We start from the raw sequence: 19,332 nt of genomic DNA on the forward strand, positions 1-19,332 counted from the left end.
TTTGGTTATCAATCGGGAAGAGGAAAAATGGCTAAGTGAAGATGGTTTTAAAATTTCTGATCAAATAAATAAGGCAGAAATTTACATAAAACAAGTGTGAATCCATATAATTATTTCACCCCTAGATGAACACTGAGAAAATATTTACAACAGTTCTTGAAAATATCAGGGCTGTAAAAGTAAAGGGAAAATGATTTTTGGCAGAACTCACTTGGAGTTACTGCCAAGACGTAAATGTTCCAAAGGTGGCTTAGGACATTTGATGAACTCAAAGCATAGCCATGTTGTGTAACCCTAAAAGTTATTTTCTTTATAGTTCTTTATAAAAGAAGTTTTGTACACATAAAAATGTATAAATTATTATTATGAGTAATTAGATCTAAAATAAACAAGATAATATATCCACTGGAATTCCTGGGAATCATAAATATAATTCCAAAATAACTATTAAAGAAATGATTGGCTTAATCTGAGCCAATGCCAATGCCAAGAAAGGGCCCAAATATCTATGGTCTAGCAAGGAGACACTTATGCATTAACAGTCAAGAACAAAAAGATATTCATACTACTTACAGGAAGTCCCTGTTTTCCTGGTAGCCCAACTTTTCCAGGGTTTCCTGAAATGCCATCTGCTCCATGGTATCCTCGAATTCCTTTTGGCCCAGGAAGTCCTGGAAATCCCTTGATAATTAAAACATTACTTGTATTATAAAGAGATTCAGGACAGATGTTTCAATGACAAATACTTTTGTACTTATTAGGTTTGGGGCATAAGTTTACACGTGTATACCTTGTGCCAGAACAATTTTTTTTTCTGTTTTCTGGATTTCTTAATGATTTACAATTTGGATTCAATAGATAGCTATCTTTAAAAGTTCCCTAAACAAACAAACAAACAAACAAACAAAAAACACCAAGATAATCAGCAATTTTTGTATGACCTTCTGAGCCTTAGTGTAATCTCTGATATTTTTCATCCTGCCAGTCCATGCTTTATCTAGCTGTCAAGAAAAGGTCAGCTATGTGTACTTGTCAGCTTAGGATGTAGGCTGTCAGTCACCATCTGCAAAACCTTCCACTGTTATTTTCTCAAGAAACAAATTATGGCTGTCTTTGTTGCCCTTTAAATCAGATAATTACATGACTGAAGAAAGGTCTGAACATTTTGTTTCTACTCTTGGACAACTGGGTTTTCTGTAGGCATCTCTAATTTGAATGTGTTTATAATTTATCCTCATCTTCTCTATTTTTTTTGAACCAAGTAGGTAACACAAAGCAGGCAGCTTGGAGACAACAGAAGGAAGTCTTTGCTAATAAACTAGTCATCTCACATTTGCCTGGCCAGAGGAGGAAACTGATGCTAAGGTTAAAACTGATTTTTGTTCTGTGATTAAAAAAATAATCAGAAAAAAAATCCAAAGTTTTTTTTTGTTATATTTACCAGGAGAATGAGATGCCAACTTCTCTAGTTAAAACCTAGCTCAGATCTTTTTAATTATGCTTGAAGATCTCTGATCTTTGTTATAATTCATTTATTCATGATTTTAAGTTCCCTGTTTTTTAGTAGTTCACCATGATGCAGGAGAAGGCTACATAACACAGGAAAAGAACATTCCTCATTTGCAGAGATTTATATTTAAACAGCAAGTATGGTTTTGAGTTAGTGGTCATATTTTGTTCCCTGTGTGTTCCAGCATGGGTTTAAATTTTTTTCCAAGACAATCTGATTTATCCAACATGACATAAATGGCCCCAAACTTTTCTGCTTGCTAAAGTTGTCAATTTTATTTTAAAAAACAGGAAAGATAAAAGAGGCCTGTTACTTACAGGAATGCCACGTTTCCCAGAAGGACCGGGAGCTCCTTTTCTCCCCTTAGGACCCTAAAAATGGGAAGCACAATTGTCAATTGATGGTAATAAACTTACTTAAACTGAAGCCACAGAAAAGAACGCTGAGACCTGGATGCTACAGCAAGTACTGCTACTAAATTGTACATTACTCAAATTTCTGCTTACCTTCCCTGGGAGCTAGTTTCTTCATCTGAAAATGAGTGAATTTGATCATACCACCTATGAATTTTCTTTTAGCCACAAATTCTATGAACTTAAAAACTAAAATCATAGTTAATAACGGAGGAACTTAAATCATAATTTTACAAGTAAAAGTCCCCACTTCCAGGCAAAGCCTTTATTCCCTTTTGAAAAAAGCTAAATTCAGTAATCATTTCTGAAGTATCATGTTTCATGGACTCTATTATGTGCTAGGCATGCAAAGGCAAACTTTCTGATAACAAGGTACTTATGCTGTAGTGAGGGGCATGAACCAATAGCCTAAAATGTACTTCTCTGGAAGCCCAAAGAACATACTTGCAAATCAAGGAACAGATATCTGTTTCCCATGGAACTGTTTGTTTTTCCATGTGTGAGCTGTTTTAAATCATAATTGATTCAGCAGTAACTGGTCTGCCAGGATAGTTAGGAACTTTGCCCTTGCAAATCATTCCATTGTTCTGATGATATCCCAGAATTATTTTAAGAAGAAAAATATGGAAAAGAGTGATCCAGTATACAAAAAGAAAAAGAGTTATTATTATTTTTTTTTGAAAAAGAATTATTGTCATTACTAGATACACTTCTCAGAAATCATCAAAAGTTCTCACAAACAGGATAATTCTACCTGGGATGTTAAGTTTTTAAAAGTAAAAGAAAAATTGTGCCAAAGAGTCAACTTAACAATTATAGGCACACATAAAGAAAATCAATTTAAGATGTTATATTTTCTGAAAATGAGTTTAGACATTTTAGAAGAAACAGTATATATCATCACAAAGGAAAACAGCTTTTTCTATATGAAATTAAAAACCCAACTTTTAAAAAATTTGATAATGAGGAGATATATCCATCAAGTATTCTACTTTCAGCCTTGAAAAATTTTATTTGCCTTAAAAATCAGTAATGCAATCTTTCTAAGGGTAGGGAAACCAGAAAATGGGTTACTGGTGACCTAGGTTTAGTTGAAGTATATAGGATTTCGGGAAAATATGGTACTTAGAGTTAAATATGTCTTTCAGAAAACAATAAAGAAATAAAATAAGCAAATACTTTTAAAATATTGAAAAAGTTCTTATTTCAGTCACATTTAATGGTACGAATGATGGTAATCTTTAAATATGTTAACCTGCGTGTTTTTCCTTCACAGCATTTCTTTTTATGCAAACATATAAATATGTCCTAGACTTGATTTTCAAAATAGAATTGTGCTTGGATGATGAATTTTCAAAATGGTCCAGTGAAATCCACGGTTTGGGTAATAGTTTGATAAAAATATAATTTCAGTTTCAAACTGAGCTTTTAAAATACAAAAGCCTAATTCTTAAATATTAATAGTCTACCGTTAAGTGTTTAAAAAAGGGTTATAAAGAACTCAAGTCATAAAATTCATGCCATAAGCAATCGACTAAGAATAATTATAAAAATATAAGAATTTTTCCTTTGTAAGAGAATATAAAAATATTCAAATTTGAAAAAGGGAAAAAGAGAAACAGAAGAGAACTAAGACTGTTAGACACTGACAGGGACCCTGAGCAGAACCCTTTGTTCCATCCTGCCCTTAAGCCTTGGGGTAGATAGAGACAATAATACTTGTAGATTATTTTGGGGGTCTGGGCACAAAGATGACACCCAGGGCTACTAAAGTCCTTATTGAGAATTCCACATATAGTGCACTAATAGTAACACATATAGTGTCAGCAACACATTTCTTCATGAGATGAGTAAAACAGAGGAATATCTCTCTGAGATCCCCAAACATCTAACATTATGGAAGGAGCAACAGAATGTTATTTCCCTGTGGCCAAGAATAGAAGGGTGTGGCTCTGAGAGCCCTATCTGAGGAGGTCTTGCTTTAGACTAAGATGAAAAATAGCTGTGCATGCAGACATGGATCAGAGAACTTCTGCCAGGAGGGTCAGGGTAGCTGCCAACACAATGGGATAAGGGCAATTAGGGGTCAAAAGGGATGAAGTACATTTCAGTGGATGCTACTGTGAATGGATGATAACAGAAGATTAAAGTTACCTCTCACGCCTTTTCCCCACCATTTCAACTCTGAATGTTACTACAAACTTGAGAAGAAAGTAAACGGGGATATTCCAAATCAAATGCTACATATTTGAGTAGGTAGAGTTAATAGCAGTTGATTGATTCGATTTCCACTAGTCAGGTTTCTACTATCAGGTAGGAGGAACACTCAGAACAGATGTTAAGTTCCATTATAAAGAATACAAAGGAAATTATCCTTTTAGTATATCACAGATATATGTATCTTATTACAAACATTCAAATAATAAAATGAAGATAAAAAATTCACATATTATTACAAATCAATTACATTTTGGCAGAATCCTTATGTTGGAGATAATTTCAGAAGAGTTAAATATTGTGCTCTGAAATCTACATCTGTGGGCCAATCATCATTAAAAAAACAATGCTATTCAGACTTGGAGCAGCTTATAATAGAATAATGCTAAAGGAACACTGTAAATATGAGAAATATTTTAAAAGTGTATTTTGCTAATGATAGCAAGGCAATTATGGCAATATCTATCCGTGAACACTAGGAGTATTTAACCCATAACAAGACTATGGTCTCAGCTGTTCCATCCAGGAAGAGTGCCTTATTACAACTGTTACCATAACAAACAGAAAGTAGGATGGCAAGAAACACCAGTCTTACAATGGAGGGTTAAGTACATACAGATCAATAAAATATAAAACACTGTTACTGTGATGGGTTAAATGTCTGGTGCCCTGCAAATTCACGTGTTGAAATCCTAACCCTAATGGCACAGTCTAATGGTATTAGAATGTTAGGCCTTTGGGAGGTGATGAGGTCTTGAGATTAGAACCCTAGTAAATGGGATTTGCATCCTTATAAAAGGGACTTCAGAGAGCTCTTTAGACTTCTTTCTACCATGCAATGATACGATCAAGAGTTGGCCTCCCAACTATGAGGAATGCCATTGGGATTTTGATCTGAATCGCATTAAATCTGTATAGTGCTTTTGGTAGTATGGTAATTTTTACAATATTAATTCTGCCTATCCAAGAACAACGTAGAACTTTCAATATTCTAAGGTCTTCTTTAATTTCTTTCTTTAGCATCCTGTAGTTTTCATTGTAGAGGTCTTTCACCTCTTCCATTAAGTTGATTCCTAGGTATTATTATTATTTTTTTTAGGTATTGTAAATGGGGTAGTTTTCCTCATTTCCCTTTCAGAGTACTTTTCACTGATGTGCCATTGAAATGCCTTTGATTTATGGATGTTGTTTTTATATCTTGCTACTTTGCTGAATTCGTTTACTAGTTATTAAAGTTTTCTGGTGGAAATTTTTGGGTCTTCTAGTTATAGAATCATATCATCTGCAAATAGTGCTAATTTGAGTTCTTCTTTTCCTGTCCATATCCCTTTAATTTCTTTCATCAGACTAATTGCTCTGGCCAGTGTTTCAAGAACTATGTTATATAGAAGTGATGAAAGAAGGTATCCTGTCTTATTTCAGTTTTTAGGGGAAATGCTTTCAATTTTTCTCCATTTAGAATGTGTTGGCCTGGGGTTTAGCATAGATAGCTTTCACAGTGTTCAGATATGTTACTGTTATCCCTAGTTTTTCTAGTGTTTTGAACATGAAGGGGTGCTGTATTTTGTCAAATGCTTTTTATACATCTATTGAGATGATCATATGATTTTTATCTTTAAGTCTATTGATGTGATGAATTACATTTACTGATTTCCATATGTTGAACCAACCTTACATCCCTGGGATGCACCCCAGTTGATCATGGTGAACTATCTTTCTGATATGTTTTTGTATTCAATTTGCCAGAATTTTATTGAGAATTTTTGCATCTATGTTCATTAGAGATATTGGTCTAAAGTTTTCTTTCTTTGATGTATCTTTGCCTGTTTTTGGAATCAGGGTGATACTGGCCTCATAGAATGGGTTTGGAAGTGCTCCCTCTTTTTCTATTTCACAAAATAATTTGAGAAGTATTGGTATTAGTTATTTGTTAAAGGTCTTGTAGAATTCAGCTGTGTATATATCCAGTCCTGGGCTTATCTTGATTAGTAGGCTTCTGATGGCATCTTCGATTTCATCATTTGAAATTCATCTGTTTAAATTGTGTATATCATCCTGATTCAATTTAGGCAAATCATATGACTCTAGAAATTTTCCGATGCCTTCGATATTTTGTATTTTATTGGAGTACAAGTTTTCAAAATAATCTCTAATTATCTTCTGTATTTCTGTAATCTGTTGTGATAGTTGTGATATTTCCTTTTTTATCACTTATGTAATTTGAGTTTTCTCTCTCTTTCTCTTCATTAGCATGGCTAAGAGTTTGTCAATTTTATTTATTTTTTTCAAAGAACCAACATTTGGAGGGTAAATTTTTTCAATTGCTTCTTTTGTTTCAATTTGATTGCAGCTCTGATTTTAATTATTTCCTGTCTTCTACTAATTTTGATGTTGATTTATCCTTCTTTTTCTAGGGCTTTGAGATATAATGTTAGGTCGCTTATTTGTTGACTTTTTCTTTTTTTAAGGAATGAACTCCATATAATGAACTTTCCTCTTAGAACTGCCTGCATAGTGACCCAGAGATTTCGGTATGTTGCATCAGTGTTTTCATTTACTTCTAAGATTTTTTAAGTCTCCTCTTTCATATTTTTTCCACTCCATTGTTTATTCAGTAGCATATTATTTAATCTCCAGGTGTTGAAGTAGCTTTTATTTTTTATTTTATCATTGTTTTCTAGTTTCATTCCATTATGATTTGATAGAGTGCAGGGTAATATCTCTACTTTTGGTTTTTGCTAAGGGTTGCTTTGTGGCATAATATATAGTCTATTTTAGAGAATGATCCTTGTGCTGCTGATAATGTGTATTTGCACCTTGAAGGATGATATATTCTACATATGTCAGATAAGTCTAGGTTATTGATTGTATTATTGAGTTCTATATTTCCTTTGTTCAGTTTTGTTTAGAAGATCTATCAAGTGGTGAAAGAGGTATATTAAAGTCACTCAGAATTAATGTATTGTGGTCTACTTGACTCTTGAACTTGAGAAGAGGTTGTCTGATGAACGCAGATGCTCCATAGTTTGGGGCATATATATTTATAATTGTTATGTTTTGTTGATGTATGGTTCTTTTTAGGAGTTTAAAATGCCCTTCTTTATCCTTTTTTTGATTAAGTTTAGCTTCAAGTCTACTTTATTTGATATGAGGATGGAAACCTCTGCTTGTTTCTGACGTCCATGTGAATGGTATGATTTTTCCCAACCTTTCACCCTCAGTCTGTGGATGCCTTTTCCTATGAGTCTCTTGGAAGCAGCATATTATTGAGTCATCTTCTTCTTTTTTTTTTTTTTAATCCAACCTGCTAGTCTATGTCTTTTGATTGGTAAGTTTAGGCCATTAACAGTCAGGGATATTATTGAGACGTGATTTGTATTCCTAGTCATTTTTGTTTATTTTTGGTATTTAACTTCACTTGGCTTCTTCTTTGATTGGGTTTCCTCTTAGTGTAAAACCTCTCTTTGCTGATTTTCAACAGTTTTTCATTTCCTCTTTGTGGAATATTTTATCGAAGATGTTCTGTAATGCAGGCTTTCTAGTTGTAAATTATTTTAACTTCAAATATAAAGCTTACTTTTTCTGGATATAAGATTCTTGATTGGCATCCATTTTCTTTCAGAGCTTGTTGTTGTTGTTCCAGGATGTCCTGGCTTTGACTGTCTGGGTTGAATAATCTGCTGAAATACAAATTGGTCTTCCCCTATATGTGATCTGATTCCTTTCTCTTGCAGCCTTTAAGATTCTATCCTTCTTCTATATGTTAGGCATTTTCATTATAATGTACCTTGATATATATCTGTTGTAATTTTGTATATTTGGTGTCCTATAAGCCTCTTGTATTTGATTTTCCAATTCATTCTTCATGCTTGGGAAATTTTCCTACATTATCTCATTGAAGAGATTGTGCATTCCTTTGGTTTGAAACACTGTGCTTTCCTCAACCCCAATTAACTCTTAGATTTGGTTTTTTGATGCTATCCCATAATTCTTGGATGTTCTGTTCATGGTTTATTTCTATTTTTATTGTGTAGTCAACTTTATTTTCCAGATTGTATACTTTGTCTTCATTATCTGATATTCTTTCTTCCAAGTGATCTAGTCTGTTGGTAATGCTTTCTATTGAGTTTTTTATTTGGTTTATTGTTTCCTTCATTTCAAGGATTTCTGTCTTTTTTAAAAGAGTCTCTACCTCTTTTTTGAAGTAATCTTTTGCTACCTGTATTTGCTCTCTTATCTCTTTGTTGAAGTGATCAATTTGTGCCTATATTTGTTCATTGAGGTCATTCTTTAATTCACAGATCATTTCAATTATGAACATTCTGAACTCCTTCTCTGACATTTCATTAACTTTGCTGTTCATGGGTTCTGTTATTGTAGTATCCTAGTTTGTCTGGGGTACTTTCCTCCCTTGTTTTTTCATGTTGTCTAAGTGTCTTCCTCTCTTGCAGTGTGGATCTGAGACATTATAGTTTCTACACTATAATCCTGTAGTATCTGTGCAGATTATCTGTACTTCACCTTGATGTTGGGCTTCCAGACTGTGCAGGTATCCCTACATATATGCTACTGCAACTAAAAGGTGACAGCAACAGTGGAGATATATTGAGATAGCATGGAGGTGTCTCAAGATGGATGCAACATCTTTCAGAGATGGGGCTGAAAGCGTGGACCTTACACGGTCTTTGGAATGCCTGCTCTGAGATGCAGTTGATTTTAGACCCTGTCTGTTTTCGAAAGATAGAGGCTTCTGTGTGGGGAAGGCTATGGTGATGTCTGCAGTGTCCCAAGATGAAAGTGGGTTAGGCCTGGACTCCCAGGTGTGTGTGTGTAGGTGGACTCATGACCCTGGGTCCTGTGCTGTAGCCTGAGGTCCAGTGGATGTCTGCCAGTGGCGGAATGAACTCGGGCCTACCTAGGTCTCAGTCCTGTGCTGGTTGAGAGCATTTTTAATGTGCCCTTCAGCTGTATGGCAGCATTGCCCAGCTCCAGCACCCAGGGAGAGTTGATCATGCAGACTAGAGAAGCAGTTGTTTAGGAAGAGAATTTGATTTTCACTGGCATAATTTTAAAAGATACTAATAAAAATCAGAGAATTTCTTCTTCATAACATGTCAAAAAGGAAAAGGAAAACATTACATATATGAAAGTATTAATTATAAGTAGACATTTTAGGATCAAACTATAGAGAGCACCTGCATTCTTATGCACCTATTGCAAATATAAGGGAGTGACATAACAGAAGTAGCAGTGTTCTAGTTTTAGTTTTTTTCTATGACTTTTTCCATTTTGGAATTTTAAAACTCTAACTAAATATGGCCACAGTCTTCTTTTTCTGATTTTTTTCTTATTCAGGCTTGTCTTTAGTGGGACACTTTTATTAAATATTTATTAATTCTCATTTATTAAGGAACTGGACAGGAAGTTACTGGTTAGATGTCAAGACTATTCTGAAAGGTTTCTAGGTCTGTGAACACCTATTCAATATATCTGATTGAATCCCATTTTATTACTTTCTCCTATAAGTGGAAAACACAAGTCTAAGTGAAAGACTGCTTAACAAATATGAAGAAACATGATGAAGAAAATAAAGAAAATTCATTATTTTAAATTTATTCTCACCTAATTTATTATCAAATTAGAGTGCATTTTCTTAAGAATTTAATTTTAAAGCAATTGCATATGAAGTCAGAACGCCATGAAAATCAAGGAGCAATGAATTGATGGTGCCAATGAAAAAGCCAGTTGTTACAAAATGTTTAGGCAATGTCTGTGAGGGCACAGGGAAAGGGAAGCTAAATTCAGTTTAAGTAATGGATTTTTAGTTTGCTTTATTACAAATAATTGATGTGTCTTATGGTAAAAATCTTTTGAATCAATTTTGTATTTGTGTTATATAATCAAACTATTATTTAACTCTTACCCTTTGATAAAGATTGATTGGCCAGATTTTAGTCAGCCTCCTGAACCTTCTCCCAGGCCCCCCTATTCACTTCCTTATAAAATTCTGTTTTCATGGGGCTGGGGTTGTGGCTCAGTGGTAGAGCACACACCTTGCATGTGTGAGGCACTGGGTTTGATCCTCAGCACCACATAAAAATAAATAAAGAAAATAAAGGTATTGTGTGCATCTACACACACACACACACACCCACACACGTATACACACACACATATAAAATTAAATTTTCGCAAAGAAACCTGTTGGTCAATTTAGCAAGTTCCCCCTCCCACCTTCAATATCTGATCACCCTTGATACATAATCAGGTGTCATTCTCCACCATCCTGCAAATGTTGTCTGATCATGCTAGTCTGTCTTCAGCAAGAATGCTATTAGGTTGGTTTAGCCAGAATCCCCCTTCTCATGATGTTTCCTCTTAGTAATTTTCCATTCACTGACCTCTCACCTTGTTGTTTGGCTATAAATTCCTACTTGTTAGTGGTGTATTCAGAGTTGAGCCCAGTCTGTGTACCCCACTGCAAGATCCCATTACAGTGGCCCCAATACCAAAAGTGAAAGTTCTGAATAAAGTCTTCATTATAAGGTTTTCACAAGTATTACTGAATAATTTTTTTCTTTAAAATCTCTAAAACAACTAAATAGGTTTGACTGATATTTTTTCATTCTACAATGCAGCTATTTCTGTTTGAAACATCCAAAAGACTATGAATTTGGGACAACTTTCATAGAGCAAGAGTAGGCTGCAAGTAAAAATAAATTGAGTAACAGTCAAAATATATAAATCAATACTCATGTTTAGTACAATTATCAATACATACCCTATTAAAGGCATATAGTGATCCCGGATCAGGAGAGATGAATGATTATTTGAATTATAATTAATAGGAAATCCTTGTGCCCCTGCTTTCTAAAGCTAACAATAAATAATAAGTGTTGCAAACCATCTTAAGCAATTTCAACTTACTTCAGATCCTCTCTCTCCTTTTGGTCCTTGTTCACCTTGCTCACCTGGCTCACCCTTTAATGGGAACCAAAACAGAAATTATATATAAAGCAGAGGTAATAAGTTATTTTGATGTTAATTTTTTAAAATGCCAGAATTACAAAGAATGCTTTCAAAACATACTGGGGGCCCTTGTTGTCCTGTGGCACCTCTTAGTCCTGGTAAACCCACATGACCCTAGTAATAGAGAAGAATATATTATCAGAGTAAATTGAGACATGTAACTTAGAGAAGAGGGTACTATTAATTTAAAATGGCAGTGAAATATTGCAAACTCAATTAAATATCATAGAGATTATAATTCTTGAAAATGAGGTAGAACATAATAGGTGCTAGATATTATGATGAATATGATATATTATAATGAAAAAGTATAGAGTTCTTTCTGTTTTTTTTTTTTTTTTGAGTTAATGTTATCTGTTGAATGATGGCCTCCCAAAAAGATGTCTATGTGGGTTATACATGTGGGCCTTACATCCACTAATGAGTAGGATTGTAATAGATACAGAAGAAGGTAGACGACAGGGGAAAAGGCCTGGAGAAGACAAAGAAAGAGATTAGAATGATGCAGCCATGGGAGTGCTGACAGCTACCCACAGCTGGAATAGGCAGGGAGGATTCTCTCCTAGGTCCTCTAGAGGGAGTGTGCCCTACCCACTTCAATTTTGGATTCCTGCTCTCTAGAATTGACAGAAAAGATTCTGCTGTTTGAAACCATCCATTTTGTGGTAATTTGTTACAGCAGCCCCAGGAAACTAATATGACCATTCCTGGATATCCTAGGGGGATTGGTTCCAGGATACAAAATCTGAGAATGCTCAAATTCCTTACGTAAGGTTTAGTTTTTGTATATAACTTGTGAACATCCTCCCACCTACTTTAAATCATATCTAGAGTATTTATAACTTATAAGACAATGTAAATACCTCATAAATAGTTATCATACTGTATCTTTAAGGGAATTATCACAGGGAAAAATGTCTGTATTTGTTCAGTACAGATTCAATTTTAAAAAAATGATATTTTCAATCTGTGGTTGGTTGATATTGTAAAAGTAGAAGGCTAAATGTATAGACAATACCTATTCTCCCTGTGGAAGTTCATATTGGTCTCCATTTTTACATACTAGATTCAAAGTCATTTGAACAGTAGAGTTAATGGGATGAAGACTGGAAGCAGATACTGCATGCAATAGAAATATCAAATGACTCTGAAATTCAGCAATCTGTCATCACTCTAGGTTTCCTAAGAAGAAATGCTGACCTACCACATTTCCCTTTTTAACTGTGTAAATATAAACTAGCAATAACCTAGGGGCATGTCAAATTAAAGTTATGAATGAAGAATTTGCAGGAAATCTCCTTTGTCCCCTTCTCTATTGTCTTCTTCACTAAGATTCCTTTCTTCCTATTTTCTGTATGTTACAGAAAGAATGCCTTAGACAGTTATGAGGCTCATATTCTCTGGGCTACAAGAAGAGGTTGCATACACGGGATAACAATATTCTCACATAAAGGTCAATGCAAATTTTTTTGTTTGCATAAAGTAAGGCAATTAAATTTTAAATTTCAACTTCCTGATAAAGAAAATGAATCTTTTAAGAAAGTGAATAGTGGCAAGAGATAAATGCTAGTTTGGAAAGCTTTCTATATATTAATGGCCACACTAAAGAGAAAACCATTACTGCACATGACTCTCAGCAGTAAAACATGAGTAAAGTCAGTAACAGCATCAGGACAATCAAGAGGGGACATGATACAAGTGAATATGACTTCTTGTGGGTGACTTATCAAACAGGCTTTGGATGAGAAGTGGTATAAAACACTGCAGTTTCAACATGAAGTGAGAATGTGCACATGAGTAAACCACAAAAATCAGAACTATCATAGTTAATTATGACTTTTCTACTATACTTGTCTGTAGTAGAAATGAGACCTTTTCAGAATGATCCCAGAATAGCCAATTGGCTCTCTTGGCTTTGTGAAGTCTAAACAAATCTCACCAAAAACAATTTAACTATCTAAGAGCTTCACCGTAACTATTCTCATCCATCCTAGTAAAAATTGACAATAACCATTTTTATGTTATGGTCAAAATTAACTGTATAAAATCATGCAAAAGATTTTATGGGAAATGGTGATTTTTGTCTAATCATGTTAATGGTAGGATGAGTTATACTGTCAAGAGAAACTTAGAATTTTATAATGAAACTGATGATAAGTTCAATCTTGAAGGATGAGTGTTTTGGGCAGTAATGTGAGGACATTCTGAGAGAGAGCATGGAAAATAGATTCATGTGACAGAACAAATTAAGTGGAGAATGGATTTGAGAAGGCTAAGACTGGTGACAGAGAATATAGTTAGAAAGCTACTGAAATAATTCAGTCAAAAAATGAATTGAGAAAACGAGTTTAATAATGACAATTACAGTTTGTCAATTTAGTCTGGCTAATCTAATTTTGTATTTCAGAAATGACCACAGAAATTTTATCTTGAGAAAGGGATGTGATAGATCAATTAACCTATCAATTTATTATTAAGACTACTATACACAGGGTTCAAAACTAGATGCTGTATAGGAAAGGCATCCTATCCAAACTAGGGAGCACATTAAAAAACAATTAGCAGTAATAACAACAAGAGCAACAGTAGATGGTAAAATATTTGTGTTGAATAACATATAAATAATATTAGAGAACTATGCAAGAGTGCAAGATTATAGTTAGAGTGAGTCAGGGCAAAGGAGAGTGTCAGGGGAAAGGGGAGTTTAAGCTAAACTACAAAAGACAAATAAGATTTTTGGAAGTAAACATCCTCAATACCAATGTGATTCTAGAAAAAGTTCTACACACAGCTAATTTTAGTTCATGAAGTTGGTTTTACAAAATCCTTCTAAGAAGTGAAAGAGGCTAAGAATTAATTTAAGTCTTGAGAGTACAAAGATATTTATCTACCCTTTTGACAACACTTAACTGAATTCCTAATATATGCCAGGAACTTTGTGTTCTAGAAATTGGGAGTATAATAATGAGAAAGAGAGACAAGATTCTTAGTATCCTAAATCTTATATTTTTGGTGGATGAAAATAGATTAAACAGAGAAACAAATGTATAAAAAAGTGGTAAAATAACACTACTACATATCATGAAAGTTATCAGATAATATAATCAAAAGTGAGTTATAAATCTGTTTTAGGTAGGGCATACAAAATAATCATTATATATCTATTTAAAATAGGGCAGGTAAAGAAGTCCTCTCAGGCAGGAACATTTCAGCTGATATCTGAATGATGAGAAAAAGCAGCAGTAGAGGGATAGAGGGAGGGAAAGGAAAGGGAGAGGAGGGGAGAGGAGGGGAGATAGGAAGGGGATAGGAAGGGCAGCAGAATACAACAGACACTTGTTTGGCAGTATGTATAAACGTGGCTGTATAATCAACGTGATTCTGCAATCTGTACACGGGGGAATAATAAGAATTCATATCCCATTTGAAACAAATGTGTGATATATAATATGTCAAGATCAATGTAATGTTTTGAGCAACCAATAAATTTCTGATGCTTAAAAAAAAGAAAGAACTAGATGATTTTAAGAAAATGTAACAAAATAGAGCTAGACTTCTAAGATTACAAATTTAAGACATTACTAATCATCTCAATGGTGCTTATTTTTATGAAACTAAGTAAAACTACAGAGAAGCCTATTTAAATTTAGAAACACAGTGTATAACTGACAGTAATTACCTTATATCCCTCTGCTCCAGGCTCTCCTCTCTCTCCTTGTTCCCCCATTGGACCCTATAGTAACCCCACACAAAAATGATCAATTTCATAGCTGCATTCACAAATGCAGATAATACAAGTAGTGTTTTGACAAAAATATAAACTCCAATGTATAATAATTTGTTTTGTTTCACTAAATAATCAAAAGATTGAATTTCAATGATACCAACAACATTAAAATATGCTAAGTGCTGAATTAGATAAAAAGAATCTCATAATGATTTTGTAAGAAAAAATACTGAAAAACCAGTTATAATTAAAAATTAAAAAAGATCATTTAAAGATCATTTAAATATAATCTTAACAATTAATCCACTTTACTTTCTTCATTGGAAATTCCAGGGTTTATTCTTTAATCTGTGAAATTTTTAATTCTCAAGGCATCATTTAATTTAAGAAAAATTATACTCATAAACTTTAATCCTTGAGACAGAAACTAATGTAATAAACTTGGACTCCATGACTTTTTTATTTTTAATGTGAAAATTTTATATAATAAACTATCAAACTATGTACTCTAAAATGATTCAAAAACATTAGTTATCACATACTAGAAATTATCAGCTGAACAGAATAAATTGAAATTAGTTAACAAAGCTACATAATTTATTATGGAGCATTGTGAGCTTTTATTCCTATGTAGATAAAGTTGATAGGCACAATGTAAAGATAATACTGTCTAACTCTGCTTTAATTATTTAGTATATTCTTAGTTTATGTCTGTTTCATTTTTATTAGATAAAACCAGCACAGTTGTAATAGTCTTCTAATACATAAGTATTTATTATATGGTAGCTGACATTCTTTGATCCCGGCATACCTAAATCTGTGAAAAAGAAAGCACTATAATACTCCATTTGCCATTTTTTCTATTAGCTTTTAAATTTTTGCATTATTTATCTCTTAATGGTTTTAGACAGATTAAAATATATTTGATAAAGAAAGTTACATATTTGTAGAGAGAAGTTCATCTCTAATGTAAGATGGCTTGATTTTATCAGAAAAATTCTAGAATATTTCCTTCTTCTAAAACAAAGTGCAACTTTCATGGTCAAAGAGCCAAACTGAAATGCCAGGAGTAACCACATATTCTGATCTTTTGCCTTTGGATTCTTTTATTTTCAGTGATACTATGTGGAAAATGAATCCAGTTATATTTATTTCAGGATCCTAAGCATTACTGTACCCATTTCATTTTCGTATGTCTACTACACATTGTTTTAATCAACATGAATACAGAGATAGTTATTCAGGTAATCAAAGCTACTAATAATAGCTACTTTTCAAAAACTGTGGTTATAGTTAGTCCTTACAATATAGACCCATGATCTTTAAAGATTATTGGTTCTAATAACCTGTTATAAGAGTTTGGAACTCACTTAACTATTATCAAAAGTATATAGGTTAGATTTTTTAATACTTTAGAAATCAATATGAATTTGATAATTAGAGAAATATTTGCTATAAAAGTACAGAGTATATAAATTTTGGACAGTTTCTGCATAAAGTTACAATGCATTTAATGCTGAAAGTTAGATTTTGGAAGTTACTGTCTCAAATCAACATATTAGGAAAAGGTACTTGATCTGCATATTTTTCATATCTAAGACTTTCACATTATTTAGATTTCATGATGGCAAATACTGCCCTTCTATCTAACCTTGCAAAGTTAGCAAAATAAAACTCTTTGAAAAGATAAGATTGGGCTGGGGATATAGCTCAGTTGGTAAGAGTGCTTGCCTTTGCATGCACAAGGCCCTGGGCTCAACCCAGCAACATACACACACAAAAAGATGAGATTGGTGTTGTGAATCTACTACTGTGTTTCATCTTGAGGTGTCAAGATATTTTAGAAAAAGACCTACTGGTTCACCTAGAGGCCCAGGTGGTCCTTGAACTTTGCTATCTTCTCCTGGGTAACCCTAAAATGAAAATAATGATTTATCAACCAAACCAAATTAATGAAATAACATTTATAAATACATAGTCTATTATTTTAATAAGTTAGAAAATATGCAATTTGGTTTTATCTTTTTTAAGTGGAAAATGTGCCTAAGAAATGAAGCATATAATGTTTTATACACAGTTTTAACTGTGCATGATTCTTGAAAGTATTCATTTGTTTTAATTATATAAAAAGCATGCTGGGAATTTTCTCAATATGTCAAGTTTTAATGATATCATAAATCAAAAGCACTGTTAGAATTATTTCCAACTCATTAAAATATTTTAATATAAATATACTATAATAACTCATGTAATCTAGAGCTCCCAATATCTTTCAGTAAATAATTAATTTTATTTTTATAGGACTACAGCTCACAAAGCATTTCACATGTATTATTTCACCCTAATTTTGAAATAATACGCAGAAGATATTTTAATAATTTATTTAACTTTTAGCTCTTTGATATTTATAATGTTTTGGAATCTGCAGAATTTCTAATTTGAAAAGTTGTTCTCTTATTCCTTGAAAATATTTCTATGCATTATTTCAGAAAATTTAATAAAGTCAACATCTTACTTAAGAGTTAAAATATCAGTATAGACACACACCTTTTCTCCTTTAGGGCCCGGGAGCCCAGAGAGTCCTGGTGGACCTTGCTGGCCCTATAAAAAGACAAGTAAGCAGATATTCTCTATGTCATTTGTATATGCTCTACCTAATGCCATGAAGCCCATGCTGTTAGATATTGTGCTATTCTTAAAAGAAATATAGGATTCACTCTATAGGAGGATTAGAACTAAATGTTAGAAAGTTTTATCAGGAAGATTTAATCTTACTTTTCATATTTGGAATGCCATCTTTAATATAAATGTGTATGTGTGAATATTTTTAATGAGAAATGCTTACCATATATCCTGGAATTCCTGATTCTCCATCAAGTCCCATCAGCCCTAAAGGGCCCTAAAAATCAAAATAAATATTAGTAAGAGAGGAAATAGATGTTTGTTTAAATCATTTTTACCATTAGAATTTCATGGTCTGAAATTCTACCTAGTCTGAAATGGGAACCCCCCCCCACACACAACTTTTGTCTTTTTTTGGTAGGGGGTACTGGAGGTTGACAGGGGCAGTAGACCACTTAGCCACATCCCCATCCCTATTTTGTATTTTATTTAGACACAGAGTTGCTTAGTGCCTCGCTTTTGCTGAGGTTGACTTTAAACTCGCCATTCTCCTGCCTCAACTTTTGTCCTTTATTTTCATTTGAACCACAGAAGTTCTATAAAAAAATGTTTACTTCTGTTATGAATGTGCTTAATCATATTAAAAGAAATATTTCCAGTTGTCATAATACTGATGGTCCTCAGAAAATTCTTGGAAATGTTTGTATCTCTCCAAGTTTGTGGTGATTGTGTATCACTAAATATTGGAAAGTGAAGTCATGTTTCTGTGAGGTGCAGGAGAACACTACATACTTGTAGATGTTTTCATATCCTTTGATAAATATGGTTTTAGTTTTGGTCAAAGTTGTTAAAGTAGAGATAGCGATGACACTGATGTGATAGTAATCTTATAATTACTTATTATCAATATCTTGCAGATGAGGAAACCATATAAATTAAAGACTAATCAGTAAATGCCCCTAATCTAGTGAAAAGATAGACAATTGTAAGAAGCAAAAGTAATGATTCTAAAAATGAAAGAGAGAGAGAGAAAGAGAGAGAGAGAGAGAGAGAGAGAGAGAGAGAGAGAGAGAGAGAGAGAGCGCGCTATTTTTTAAAAATTTATTTGTAATAACAATACTGGGAGACAATTAACTAAACATCATCAGTAGACCAAAATTTGTGATTTGAGATATGAAAACAGGGCTGAAAATGTGCAAAGAAGAAAATTGTTACAGATGTGGTCTCAAGGAAGGAAGTTTCCAACTCTGAAATCAAGAAATTAAAGGAGCAGGATAGGGTCAGGTTTAATAATTGGGGAAAGAGTCAGAAGGTCTTTCTACTTCCTTGCCTGTACTGGGTATCAGACAGCTCAAATTTCCTAGAGATTAAATGAATAAGTGTGGGAGCTGTAGCCAAAAAGGCTACAGCTAAAGGCTGCTGTTGACTCTAAGTTTGGGTAGATAGGAGCCACTACAATGAAAAATAAAATATGTGACTCATAAAAAAATATGAGCCATGAACCTTAGGGTATTTAAAAATACATCTTTAAAATATGCAACCCCTAAAAAAGTAAGTGGGTGGGGAGACCTCAAAAACCTCTTTCAGAGATCAAGGAATCAAACAGTAAGGAAAAAAGTAAGAAAGCTATAAGGATTTGAGTGACACAGTTAACAAGCTTGATCTAACAGAAATACACAGAACTCTGTACTTATGGAAAAAAATTTAGAAAATTTTAGTATATAACAGTTATAGTTTATAACAGACCTCAAAGAAATTAAACAGACAAACTAAACTAATTCCACAAGATAGATAGAAGAACTATAAACTCAAAA

At 33.3% G+C, this 19,332-nt stretch overlaps 1 protein-coding gene across 1 annotated transcript in view; it reads right to left on the reverse strand.

Annotated features, from left to right (window-relative positions):
* Positions 1-19,332, reverse strand: part of Col24a1 (collagen type XXIV alpha 1 chain) — a 341,896-nt gene that overhangs the window by 65,463 nt on the left and 257,101 nt on the right. The window contains exons 39-46 of the mRNA XM_077791553.1: positions 17,742-17,795; positions 17,444-17,497; positions 16,753-16,809; positions 14,849-14,902; positions 11,230-11,283; positions 11,068-11,121; positions 1,828-1,881; positions 574-681 (exon numbers count right to left, since the gene is read on the reverse strand). Coding sequence (XP_077647679.1) covers positions 574-681; positions 1,828-1,881; positions 11,068-11,121; positions 11,230-11,283; positions 14,849-14,902; positions 16,753-16,809; positions 17,444-17,497; positions 17,742-17,795 — 489 coding nt within the window. The remainder of the gene's footprint in view (positions 1-573; positions 682-1,827; positions 1,882-11,067; positions 11,122-11,229; positions 11,284-14,848; positions 14,903-16,752; positions 16,810-17,443; positions 17,498-17,741; positions 17,796-19,332) is intronic.

This window comes from Urocitellus parryii, chromosome 11 (assembly GCF_045843805.1).
Source record: "Urocitellus parryii isolate mUroPar1 chromosome 11, mUroPar1.hap1, whole genome shotgun sequence".
Classification (NCBI taxonomy): Eukaryota; Metazoa; Chordata; class Mammalia; order Rodentia; family Sciuridae; genus Urocitellus; species Urocitellus parryii.